The 11,991-nt window shown below is 54.8% G+C and overlaps 1 protein-coding gene across 4 annotated transcripts in view; it reads right to left on the bottom strand.

The window, feature by feature from the left end:
- Positions 1 to 289: 289 nt before the first annotated feature.
- BTBD9 (BTB domain containing 9) overlaps positions 290 to 11,991 on the bottom strand; it is a 409,506-nt gene continuing 397,804 nt past the window's right edge. For all 4 annotated transcript variants that reach the window (XM_052649115.1, XM_052649113.1, XM_052649112.1 and 1 more), the window contains one exon: positions 290 to 3,721. In XM_052649115.1, the coding sequence (XP_052505075.1) occupies positions 3,527 to 3,721 (195 nt within the window). In that variant the 3' untranslated portion in view covers positions 290 to 3,526. The remainder of the gene's footprint in view (positions 3,722 to 11,991) is intronic.

Genomic DNA, 11,991 nt, shown 5'->3' with positions numbered 1-11,991 from the left:
ATCCCTCAGGCTGCTAAGGAGCACTGGACTCCCACCGGAGCCACTGTCAAACAACGCAGAATCGATGGCTGTAGCCACAGAAGTAAACAGAGCGTGGCCTGTACCGCTGCCCACGGCCACCACCACCTGCCTGGCCACCGCCCCAGCCGCACCCAGAGGAGCCGGCCACCCACATGGAAGATGCGAGTGAAATCGCACCAGGAAAAAACACAAAAAGCAAACCACTAATGAGGAAAAACTCCTAGAAGGAGACATATTTAATTTTGTTTTCCTCCTTTGACACCTTTTCTTCTCTGTCCGAAGGGAGGTTCTTAATTGAAGCCGCACTGGGGAACGCTCCCTTTATTACCAGCTGGCCTCCGCACACAGGATGCTCTGCTTTTTATCACAGATAAGACCTCCCTTTCCCCGTGGCTCTAGAAAGAATAAGTGATTACAATTCTGTTATCTTCTAAATTAAAAAAAAAAGGTGAAGTTGGGTCGGCACTGTCTGCACAGTGGTTTGACAATTGGGGGGGCAGCATAACTCCTGAGCAATTTTTGCACAATTCAGAAGCTGCTTTTTTCTTGGCCAAGGACTCCGTCTAACAAACACATCCCACTCTTGCTGAAAATAATTCTCTTTTTCCCAACTCTTCTAGGGATAAAACACTTTTAATTTATTTGTCAGGAATCAACATACTTCATTTACTAAGATTTAAAAAGTGATTATTTAAAGAGCAATTGAGAAGAGTCCCACATCCATCATGGGCTCATGGTTCTAACTAAAACCAGAACAACACCGGAAAAGAATATGGGAAGACAAGTCTGTGTGTTTCAAGTTTCGAGTGCTTGGCACCCGGCCTCGACTGGGGCACATGTGGCACGTGCCCTGCCCGCCGTCCAAGGAGCTCCAGGAGGTGACTGAACAAAGCTTTCCCTCAAAGAAGTCTGCCTCTTACTCTGCACAGAGCTTTATCTGAAGTGAAGGGCAAGAGGCTCTGCTCGTTCTGTCTCGTGACCTGGTTACAAAGGTAGTGTTTCCAACAACGGGCCAGAGGCCACAGGCAGCCGTCCATCTGCCCCAACCTCCTCAACCCCGCACCGTGCAGATGAGCCGCCGGCCCTCCTCTGCTGCTGCCCCCTCCCGGCCTGGCCAAACCTGCAGCCTGGCGCCCACAGCTCCCCAGGGACTCGGCCTCTACCCTCTGCTGCGCGGAGGGGTCTGGTGGGGCTCCCTGGAGCTGGGTCTCAGCCTCTGCACTCCCCCTCAGCTCCTTTGGTTTCTCCGAGTTTGGGGGCCATTTTGGTCCATTTGGCTCCCGGCGGGGTGGGTGGGGGGAGTCCTCTGTAGGACGGGCCAGGGCTCTGGAGATGTCAGTCCCCTATGGATTTGTTGACTGCCTCCCATCCCCCAAACCAGAAGGCTCATCAGGGAAGGTGGAGCCCCTGCCTAGTGGCCGGAGGCAGACTGGAGTGCCCTGCTGAGCTTCATCAACATCCAGAACAGGCTTCCAGACCATCAGGGGCCCTGAGAGGCAGCTGCCGGGGAGGGGCAGCCTCACCGTCCCTTCCTTCCCTTTACGTGATAACAAGGGTGAGTGAACTGCTGCAGGAGCAGGGAGACAGTTCTGTTCTCCAGACAGACCTCAGGGTGGAGAGAATTCACCGGGGACGAGAGAGAAGGGCTGAGCCGCTGGCCAGCCAGGCACGGTCCATGCCTCCTGGTTGGCAGCTGAGCGGCCAGGCGGCGTTTGTCCCGTGCCTGGACGCAGAGGGATGCTGCAGGGCCACGGCTCAGAAGGCTCCAGACCTTCCCCAGGTCAGCAGTGCCGGCCTCCAGGCTGGGACTCCTCTCTGGACAGTAACTCCATGAGTAAGCCCGTGAACAGGTGCTACCTGCAAAGGACCTGAACCTTGCCCACTCCTGAGTCCCCTGCTCCGCCTGTTTCCCTGTCGGCAGTGAACGCGCCGCCGGAGGAGGTGCTGAGTGGACAAGAATTCCAGGCTCTTAATTGGCAACCGGAAGCTGGATGCTGAGGGAGGTGGTCACCCACCCATGGTGAGCAAGCGAGCGGCCCCATTTGTTACCAGAGCCCTCCTCCCATGGTGAACAGCTGCCCCCCAACCCAGGGGTTCCACTCACCCCACACGGGGGGATGCAGAGATCAGAGTCAAGGGCACTGAGGGGGCCGCAGAAAGACAACCATCTGGTTTATTCATGCAGCTTGAAGCGACCCTGCTCCTCCAGGACCAATAGGCCACTCACATCTGTGTCACACTGGGAAGAAAGAGCCGACCCACTGGCTCTCTGCACACCCACGACCAATGTGTGCTTCAGACAGACCGTGCCCACCTGTGCGGAGGGCCTGAGCGCTGCAGCCAGCCACCGGGAGAACCTGGGGAGGGGCCTTCACAGGGCGGTTAGCGCTGGGCGGACATCAAACACGCGGGACAGATTAGATGGTTTCAGTGAGGATTAAGAGGAAAGCTGCTTAGAACTGGTTTCCCCCGCCAACCCAATCCCTGGCTGAGTGTTATGGTCTGGGGGAAAAGCAGCAACCACTGGTTACCAGCAGGCGGGAGAGGCCCCTCTTGCATTCCAGACCCTGACCGGCAGGACGGCCGTCCCCGCACACTCCACTAGCATGGCATCAGGGCAGGTCCAGCCTAGCCAGAAGCTGGGGCAGGTTTATCTCTGCATACTTCTGAACGTTAAATTAGCTGGTGGCATAATCACTGTTTCCTTGTCGGCCTCCCAAGCTTAAAGGCGGGATTCATTTCAGGAATGACAGGTTAATAACCTGGCACTCTGAGTGATTAGTAACTCCAGTGTCCGCAGATTGATTTGTTCATTGTGTATTTTGTTGAACTTCCTCAAGGGATCTTCCCTGTCAGGCCTCGAAGCCCTGCCCCCATCCCTCCCTGAGGAGACGCGCATGCTATTTTTCCGCTCTAACCCACACTCCACTGTTCAGAACTGAAGAAGGAAAATTACAGCATCAAAAGGGTTTAAAACAAGTGATTTGTGGTTTGAGCCTTTCAAAAAGATCTGGAATACCTATGATTCAGCAAATGGAGAGTAACTAAAAGAAATAAAAAACCATTTGGTTGCCAGGGCAATGTGTTCCATAAAAGTAAACACACTGAAACCTCCTTCCTCAGGGCGCCTCTGGGTGAAGGCCCAACACAGCCCCTTCCAGGCCCGTGTCCACGTGCCGTTTCTGTATGCTGACCCGGGCCTGCCTATTACTTCCTTCTGTGCCCTCTGCGGGTGAGATTAGAGAGGTAGGGTGTTAACGGAGGACTTGATGAAGATTGAAGACCCACTCTCTCCCTCTGGAGACCAGCCTGATTTGAACAAATTGAGGAGAACAGAGCAGCCCCTTTGTGTCCTTGGGAGGAAACCCGTTCTGCGTCCCTTTCTACGGCCAGGCCTGCTCCTGTGGGGGAGGGTGTGGGGGGAGTCCACAGGGACCCCTGCTCGGGTGGGGGACACGGCTCCCGCGCCACCTGGCCACCGCGTCACTCCACACGTGCGCTTCCTTTATTGGTGCTGCGGGTTGGGTGAGCGCGAGTTGGAGCCCGGGCTGGAAGGCAGGGAGCTGCTGCTGGGGGCCTGCAGGGCGTGGGGGTCAAGCTGCTGCCCGGCCGCACTGGCGCCGCCTGCCCCGGGCTCGTCGCTGCTGTCCTTCTGGGCACTCTGCTGCTCGGGACACTCAAAGTGGACACAGTGGAACACCTGTGAGAGAGGAGAGGCGGTGAGTGCAGGCCAGTGTCCCACCCAGGCTGTGACGAGTCAGGTCACGGTCCCCAGGGGAGTCAGAGAGGGTCCTCTGCCCCCTGCTGCAGGCACAGACAGGAACAACCAGAAGGCTGGAGCGTGTTTCAGGGTAAAAGTGGGCTGATGGTCTAAGAGTTACAGGCAGCGTGGTGTGGATTCCTAGAAAATGTTCCCACCGCACTTCTCTGTTTTGGGTTTCTTTGGTCTCATGAGCTTTTCTTTCTCTTTAACTAATTCTTATATCAGGCAGTTGGGTTAGAAGCTAGTGGGGTTGATGGTGGTGGCGATGGCTGCAAGACTCTGAAAATACTAGAAACCAATGAATTGTATGCTTTAAATAAGTGAGTTGTATGGCATGGGAATTGTACTGCCATAAAGTCCAGCAGGGCACTACCCCAGGGGATCTCCAAGGGACCAGGGAGCCGGCTGACCTCATGCCGTGGCCTCAGGAAGGAACACGTTCTTGGTATGAATTCATCCTTTGGGCAGCGGTGCTGCGGAGGGAACTTCAACCTGACGGGCCTTGGGCCAACTGGGAGCAGATGCCCTCACGTGGAGGAGCGGGCCTCCCACAGTACCCAGGAGATGCTGGGTGACTCTCGTGTGATTCACTGAGGAAGCACCACTGGGCAGACAGGTGGGTTCCGCACAGAGCTCGGCGAGCAAGCGTGAGCCTTGGCCCTGACCTTGAGCAAATGCAGCATGGCTGGGGTGGCGGGAGCCTCACGTCCAGCGCAGGAGGGACGGTTGGGCACGAGCTGGGGCAGCAGGGGCAGCCCCCCTCAGAGCAGGGTCTGCAGAGGGGCCTTCCCTGGCGCACACGGGAAGTCTTTGTTCCAGTGTGTAACGACCATATCCTCCTGGGATCCCTGCTCCCTGTCCTGAGCTCTCTGCAGAGCAGAATCACACTCTCTGCAGTGGGGTCTTCAGTCTGGGGAACACACATCTACTTTCCAAGAAGCATGCTGGCTTCTTGGGAATCAATTTCCAGATCCTCAAATTTTGTATTTTCCAAAACTGCCTGAGAAGTGACTGAATCCTGACACCTTCGCCCACATCCTGAGAGGAAAGCACAGCCCTGAGCTGCCCTGCTGGGTGCCACTGGGGCATGCCAAGCCCTGGGTAAGCACGCACCCCCACTGTAAGTGAGGACCCTGGCGGCTCCTGGTCCCCAAGTGGGGGAAGCGTGGCCTGGGGGAGATGTTCTGAACTTAGAACTGAACTGTATATGTGACTCATGTAATTCTTCTAAATGTAACTGGAATTTTTCCAGAATTATGAAGACATTCTCAAAATACACTGGCTAAAACCCATGAATGATTTCACAGTTATTTTCAGATTTGGTGTCCCTTAATTCAACGAGTTGGTTAAAATCTATCTTAGTAAATCATGTCATCAACTATGTATTCCTAATAATTAGTCATCATCTTCCACCTTTTAAAATGTTTGTTTTTTCCTTTATCATATTAACACAAATAATTATATTTAAACTTATTAACAAATGTTTTACTTAAAATGTTCAAAAAATTATACTTTTTTCCCCAAAGCTCTTTTAGGGGATATGCAGACAGAAGAACTGTACAAAGAAAGTCTTAATGACTAGAATAACCATGATGGTGTGGTCACTCACCTAGGGCCAGACATCTTGGAGTGGGAAGTCAAGTAGGCCTTAGGAAGCATCACTATGAACAAAGCTAGTGGAGGTGATGGAATTCCAGCTGAACTATTTCAAATCTTAAAAAGATGATGCTGTTAAAGTCCTGCACTCAATATGCCAGCAAATTCAGAAAACTCAGCAGTGGCCACACGACTGGAAAAGATCAATTTTCATTCCAATCCAGAAGAAGGGCAATGCCAAAGAATGTTCAAAGTACTGCACAATTGCACTCATTTCACAAGCTAGCAAGGTAATGCTCAAAATCCTTCAAGCTAGGCTTCAACAATATGTGAACCAAGAACGTCCAGATGTACAAGATGGATTGAGAAAAGGCAGAGGAACCAGAGGTCAAATTGCCAACATCCACTGGATCATAGAAAAAGCAAGGGAATTCCAGAAAACCATCTGCTTTACTGACTATGCTAAAGCCTTTGACTGTGTGGATCACAATAAACTGTGGGAAATTCTTCAAGAGATGGGAATACCAGACCACCTTACCTGCCTCCTGAGAAATCTGTGTGCTGGTCAAGAAGCAACAGTCAGAACCGGATGTGGAACAATGAACTGATTCCAAACTGGGAAAGGAGTACATCAGGGCTGTATATTGTCACCCTGCTTATTTAACTTATATGCAGAATACATCCTACAAAATGCTGGGCTGGATGAATCACAAGCTGGAATCCAGGTCGCTGGGAGAAATATCAATAACTTCAGACATGCAAATGACACCACCCTTAGAGCAGAAAGTGAAGAACTGAAGAGCTTCTTGATGGAAGGTGAAAGAGGAAAGTGGAAAAGCTGGCTTAAAACTCAACATGAAAAACTAAGATCATGGCATCTGGTCCCATCACTTCACGGCAAACAGAAGGGGAAACAATGGAAACAGTGAGAGACTTTATTTTCTTGGACTCCAAAATCACTGTGGACAGTGACTGCCACTGTGAAATTAAAAGATGCTTGCTCCTTGTGAGAAAAGCTATGACAAACTTAGTGTATTAAAAAGCAGAGACATCACTTTGCCAATAAAGGTCCATATAGTCAAAATTATGGTTTCTCCAGTAGTCATGTATGGATGTGAGAGTTGGGCCATTAAGAAGGCTGAGCACCAAAGAATTAATGCTTTCAAACTGTAGTGCTGGAGAAGACTCTTGAGAGTCCCTTGGACAGCAAGGAGATCAAACCAGTCAACTGAAAAGGAAATCAGTCCTGAATATTCACTGGAAGGACTGATGATGATGCTCCAATACTTTGGCCACCTGATACGAAGAGCTGACTCACTGGAAAAGACTGTGATGCTGGGAAAGGTTGAGGGCAGGAGGAGAAGAGGGCAACAAAGGATGAGATGGTTGGATGGCATCATCAACTCAATGGACAGGAGTTTGAGAAAACTCTGGGAGATAGTGAAGGACAGGGAAGCCTGACATGACACGACTGGAAAAGATCAGCCCATGGGGTTGCAAAGAGTGGACACAACGGAGCAACAACAATAAAAACAACTTGTTTGAAGGCCATTGCTCACAGAACTTAGGAGACTAAGCCCTCAGGAGAGCCCTTTTAAAAGGTGACAAGCAGGAGCCCCTGGCAGCCAAGTGGTTAGGGCTCCACACTGTCACTGCTGAGGGTGCAGGTGTGATCCCTGGTCAAGGAACTAAGATCCTGCAAGCCATGTGGCTGCCCCCTCCCACCCCACCACAATCTACAGGCAGATCCGCAGCAACATGGATCTAGAGATTAACAGCCTAAGTAAAGCAAGCCAGGAAGAGAGGGATACCACATGGTATCCCTTACATGTGGAATCCAAAATATACAAATCAACATATCTATGAAACAAAACCAGACTCAGAGAGAACAGACTTGTGGCTGCCTAGGGAGGAGAGGAGAGGCAGGGGTGGGAAGGGCTGAGAGTTCTGGGTGAGCAGGTGCAAAGAGCAGAGCAGATACACAGCAAGGTGCTACTCTACAGCGCGGAGCTGTATTCAGCATCTGACAAACCACAATGGAAAAGGATATGAGAAAATGAATATATATACATATGTATACAACTGGAGTCATTCTGCTGTTCATAAGAAATTTATACAACATTGCGAATCAACTGTACCTCAATAAAATTAAAACAAAATAGAAGTTAACAGACTTGGAGGGAAGGCAAGAACATTATAGGGTTAGACGTGTTCCGGGCAAGGGGAATAATAATGGGTAAAGACGCTGGGGAGGAGACAGCCAGCCAAGTGATGTCTGAGAAGTTTCAAGCAGCCAACTGTGAGGAGAGGTGACAGTGTGGTGGGTGAGGCTCCGGAGCAGAAAGCTGGAGTGGGATTTAGGGGTGAGTGCCAGTTATGGAGGGGCCTGACGGCACCAGACAGCCTTGGAGACACTGGTGCGCTGGGCCAATAACAGGACAGGAGCTGAGGCTGAGGGAGCCAGAGGTCACCATGGCTGGGGAACCAGGAGACAGAAGACCCGCTGCTAGAACCACAGCACCCTGGACAAACGCCTGCAGGGCCTGGTTCTCACACCGTGCTACCGCACCCCGCGGATTTGCTCCCTTGGGTCTCCAGACTTCTAAAGCAGCCCAGGGTCCTAGATACAAGACGATGCGAGCTGTAGTCAAGCTGTCACTGATTTATAGAAGCGTGTAACCACCGTGCAGTGATTGCTTGGAAAGGACTGCCGGGTGCCTGGGCCTGTGTGGACAGCCGTGAGAGATGGCACAGACTCCCAGCCCTGGCCACCCCATGTTCCCAGAGAGCTCAAGCCTCACTCTGCTTGGGTTGGGTGCACCCTTTCCTTCTGAGGGGCCTACTGGCTAGAGAGGAGCCACTGAACTTGGATCTGGCCCGCTTCCTGAGTCCTGGATAAAGGCTGGGCTGTAGAGGAGACGCACTGGAGTTCTGGGAGTAGGCAGGAAGCAGGCCAGGCTGGCCATGGGCCACCCTCCCTGAGGAAGGACCAGGCGGAGGAGACTGCAGGGGGCTCAGGGGTGCAGAGAGCTGGGGGTGGGGGTGCCCCTTCTGGGAGCTCTGTGACCTCACAGCTCAAGCACACGCACTGTGCACACACGCACTGTGCACACACACCACACACATCCACACCATGTGCAGACACACATCCACAATGTATGCATACATGTGCACTCTCCTGCAGAATCAGGTTCACAGAGGAGAAGACAAATGTAATATCAACTGGGAAATTATACTTAAAATATAAATTCCGCACTTACCTCCCTGCATCACTATTTTTTTCCATATTCCCACTTCGATTCATTTGTCTACCACTGTTTCAAGTCCTGCCTCAGACTCTAGCGTGGGACTGACTGGGCCGGGCTCTCTGTGCAGCAGAGCCTGCTTCTTCTCACCGTGAGCCCCCATCTCTCTCTAGAGCTCAGGCTGGGGCTGACTCCTGTGGACCCCTGCGGCCGTCGCTGGCCGGGATCAGCGCCCAGTTCTCTCCTTCCTTTTTCTTTCTCCCTTTTTTCTTCCCTGAGCAAATCTACCGACTTGGGCCCGTCGGCAGGTGCTTACCTGTCAGCAGCCTGATGGGAGGGCCTTTTCAGGGGATTTAAAAACTGTCTACAGGGCCACTGGCTCTTACCTGAGCTACCTGGGGTCAATCTGAAAATCCTCTTCTAAGTAGCAACTATTAATCTACTCTCCATCAGCTCCACCTTCTTCTAGCTTCTGAAGTGACAGAACCATTTCCTAGTGGGTAACTGACAGTCTCTTGCTTTATGAGCAAAGACATGATGGAGCCGTGGAGATGACCCCCCAGAACACACCTCTGCTTCCGTAACACCCCCGCCCCATCAGTGGGTCCTCTCTCAGACCTCCCTGCAAGCGAACACACATCCTTCTGTTTCTCAACACGACCGAGTCTTCCCCGGTGCCCGTGGCTCCGCCGCTCTGAACGGGCTTTGCGATGCCGCCCGGTTCTGACGCGAGCCCCGCGTGCCCCACCCCGCTCCCCGCAGGAGGCGTCCCCCTGGTGACACCCCAGGCTGCCCGGCGCTGCCCGGCCGTCGCCAGCCCCAGGCGGCGGGCTTTCCCTCCGCGCCCTCGCGGCCTCCCTTCGGTCTCTCCGCTCCTGGGCCGCCTGCGGGGCTGAGGCTCCTCCTCCCGCCCGCGCCCTGAGCCGTCAGTTCCCGTCCGACTCAAGGACCCAGGCGTGGCTCTCCTTTCTCCCGCTCAGGGCCTCACACAGGAATCAACAAATCAGTAAAAACTCGGAAGTGAAAAGTAAAGAAGACCGCGGCGGCCGCTGCCTGCCTGGCCGCCACCTGAGGAAGGGACCCGTGGGCGGCACTGGCCTGGGGGCGCCGGGCGCGAGAAGCCCGGAGGACGGTCCAGAGCTTCTCTCTACCCACGAGACTGAACTGTCTCTAGCCCACCCACCTACCTGTTCTGAAAGAGTAATGCAAATGGCTGTCATTCCCAACACACCCAATGGGCCGTTTCAGCGTCCGGTGGCGGCTCCCGGGAATCAGGCCCACTCGTTTCCCTGACCGCGCGGAGCTCAGTGCAGGCTCTGCCCTGAGTCCGGGAACCGGAGCCCCCGAGGCCTGGCCTGGCGGAGTCTCCACAGCGACCATGAGGAACCAGGGCCGGTCAGAGCTGCGCTTCAGGCTGTGACCCTGGAGTCCCAGGGTGTCACCAAGGGACCAACTAACTCTGATGCGGGCTCCTGAGCATCTCCAGCACCCAGCGGGCTCTGCCGACTCTTAGGCAACACACAAGAAACAGCTATACAGTCACAAACTCTGTGGGGAAGAGTCCAAGTGCAAAGGGTGTTTTACAAACAGAAAGACGCGTGCAGAGGTAGAGGGGGCAGCGGGGACGGAGCCAGCGGGCTCACGGCGGCGAGTGGGGCGGGATCGGCACCCCCAGGTGCCAGGCTAGGGGGCGGGGGGTGCTGGACACCGGGGGTGGTCGGGACCCAAACGGGAGAGGGGTCCACAGGGCTCAGGAGGTCCGAGTGCACGCACGCGGTCACCCCAAACTGAGGCACCTCCTGTACCCCTCTGGTGAGTCCTGGCCCCTGGGAGGGCGCACCCCACACTGACTGAGGACAGGCTCTGACCATGCAGGGAGCCAGGAGGGTGTGGGGTGGGGCAGGCCTCCAGAGCTGGGCCTGGAAGGATGAGGCAGGTCTGGTCAGAGGGGTCCCCTGTGGGCGCCCCAGCCCCACATGATGGCACAGGAAGGGAGCCGAGGAGGTGGGCTGCAGGGACGGTGGAGCAAGAGGCTGTGCCTCAGAGGGCTTGCTGGGGGCCTGGCCTGGACCCGGGCGGGCAGCCAGGGCCTCTGGACAGAGGAGACACTTAAAACACTTAAGTGTTGCTTCAATTAAAAATATCACAGAAGGAATATGTTTGTGGTGACAAATAATACAAGGGTCTGAAGAAAGCAAGCAGATGACAGCAAACCCTTAAACTTGAAATCCTCTGAGGTAGAACACAGCAATGGGGGACAATCAGGAAAGAAGCATTTTAAAAGGATAAACTACAGCACCTGGTTAACAGGCTTGGTAAGACTGACAGAGAACCCCCTTGGGAAGACAGAGGCTGGGGACCCCTGGGAGGACAGAGGCTGGGGACTCCCCTGGGGGGACAGAGGCTGGGGACTCCCCTGGGGGGACAGGGCTGGGTGACCCCCCGGGAGGAAAGAGGCTGGGGACCCCCTGGGAAGACAGAGGCTGGGGTCCCCCCTAGGAGGACAGGCTAGAGTCCCCCTGGGAGGACCGTGGTGCCCCCAGGCTCCCGAGCACCAGACCTGGACTCGGCCTCTGATCGTCCTTCCACAGCTTTTCAAACCTCAGTGACCTCACTGAGCACGAACGCTGGCCAGGCCACGCAGCCCCCGCTGTCAGGACCCCACGCAGAGGGACGCAGCCCAGGAGCAGGAGGGGGTGCACCTCGGGGTGGGGTCACTCCTGCTCCTGTGCCCTCTGGGTGCCAGGACAGCTCCTCCCTCAGACAACGGGGCAGCGAGTGAGCAGGAAGACACAACCTGTGAGTGTGACCCTGCCTGAAGGTCGGGAGGAAGGTGTGCAAAACCCAGCCTCGCAGCCGGGGTGGGAGTGGCCCTGGGCAGAAGGCACAGGGAGGACATCCAGATGAAGGCCTGGGCCTCACCGCCCCCCTCTGTACAATGTGCTGGCTCAGCGGTCTCAGTCAATAATTCAACCCACCAGCCTTGAGCCCGCACGGCAACGGTGGGAAGCCGACACCCGGGCCAGGCCCGGACGCCACAGAGGCGGTAAGCGTCGCGGTGTCCACACTCACTGCCACTGTCTGGCTCAAGGCCGGGGCTCTTCCCTCAGGACCCCAGGCCCCCAGGCACCAGCAGCAGAGGTGTGCCAGTGGGCGCATGGGGACGCTGCGCTCTCCTCACGCAGACACTGCAGGGTCTCTGTTGCCCGGAGGAGTTGTCAGTGCTGCGAGGGACCTGTCCCGCCATACCTGGGGCCTCCCTCTCAGAGGAACAGCCAGGTCCTGAGTGTCTTTTCACTCAGAAGCTTGTGTGATTCCATTTCTTCCCTCTGAACCTTCTCAAGACTGCGACCCCCGCCCTTGGAA

Source organism: Budorcas taxicolor, chromosome 11 (genome assembly GCF_023091745.1).
Source record: "Budorcas taxicolor isolate Tak-1 chromosome 11, Takin1.1, whole genome shotgun sequence".
Lineage (NCBI taxonomy): Eukaryota > Metazoa > Chordata > Mammalia > Artiodactyla > Bovidae > Budorcas > Budorcas taxicolor.
Note: the sequence above shows the minus strand (reverse complement) of the source record. Positions and strands in the feature narration are given on the sequence as shown.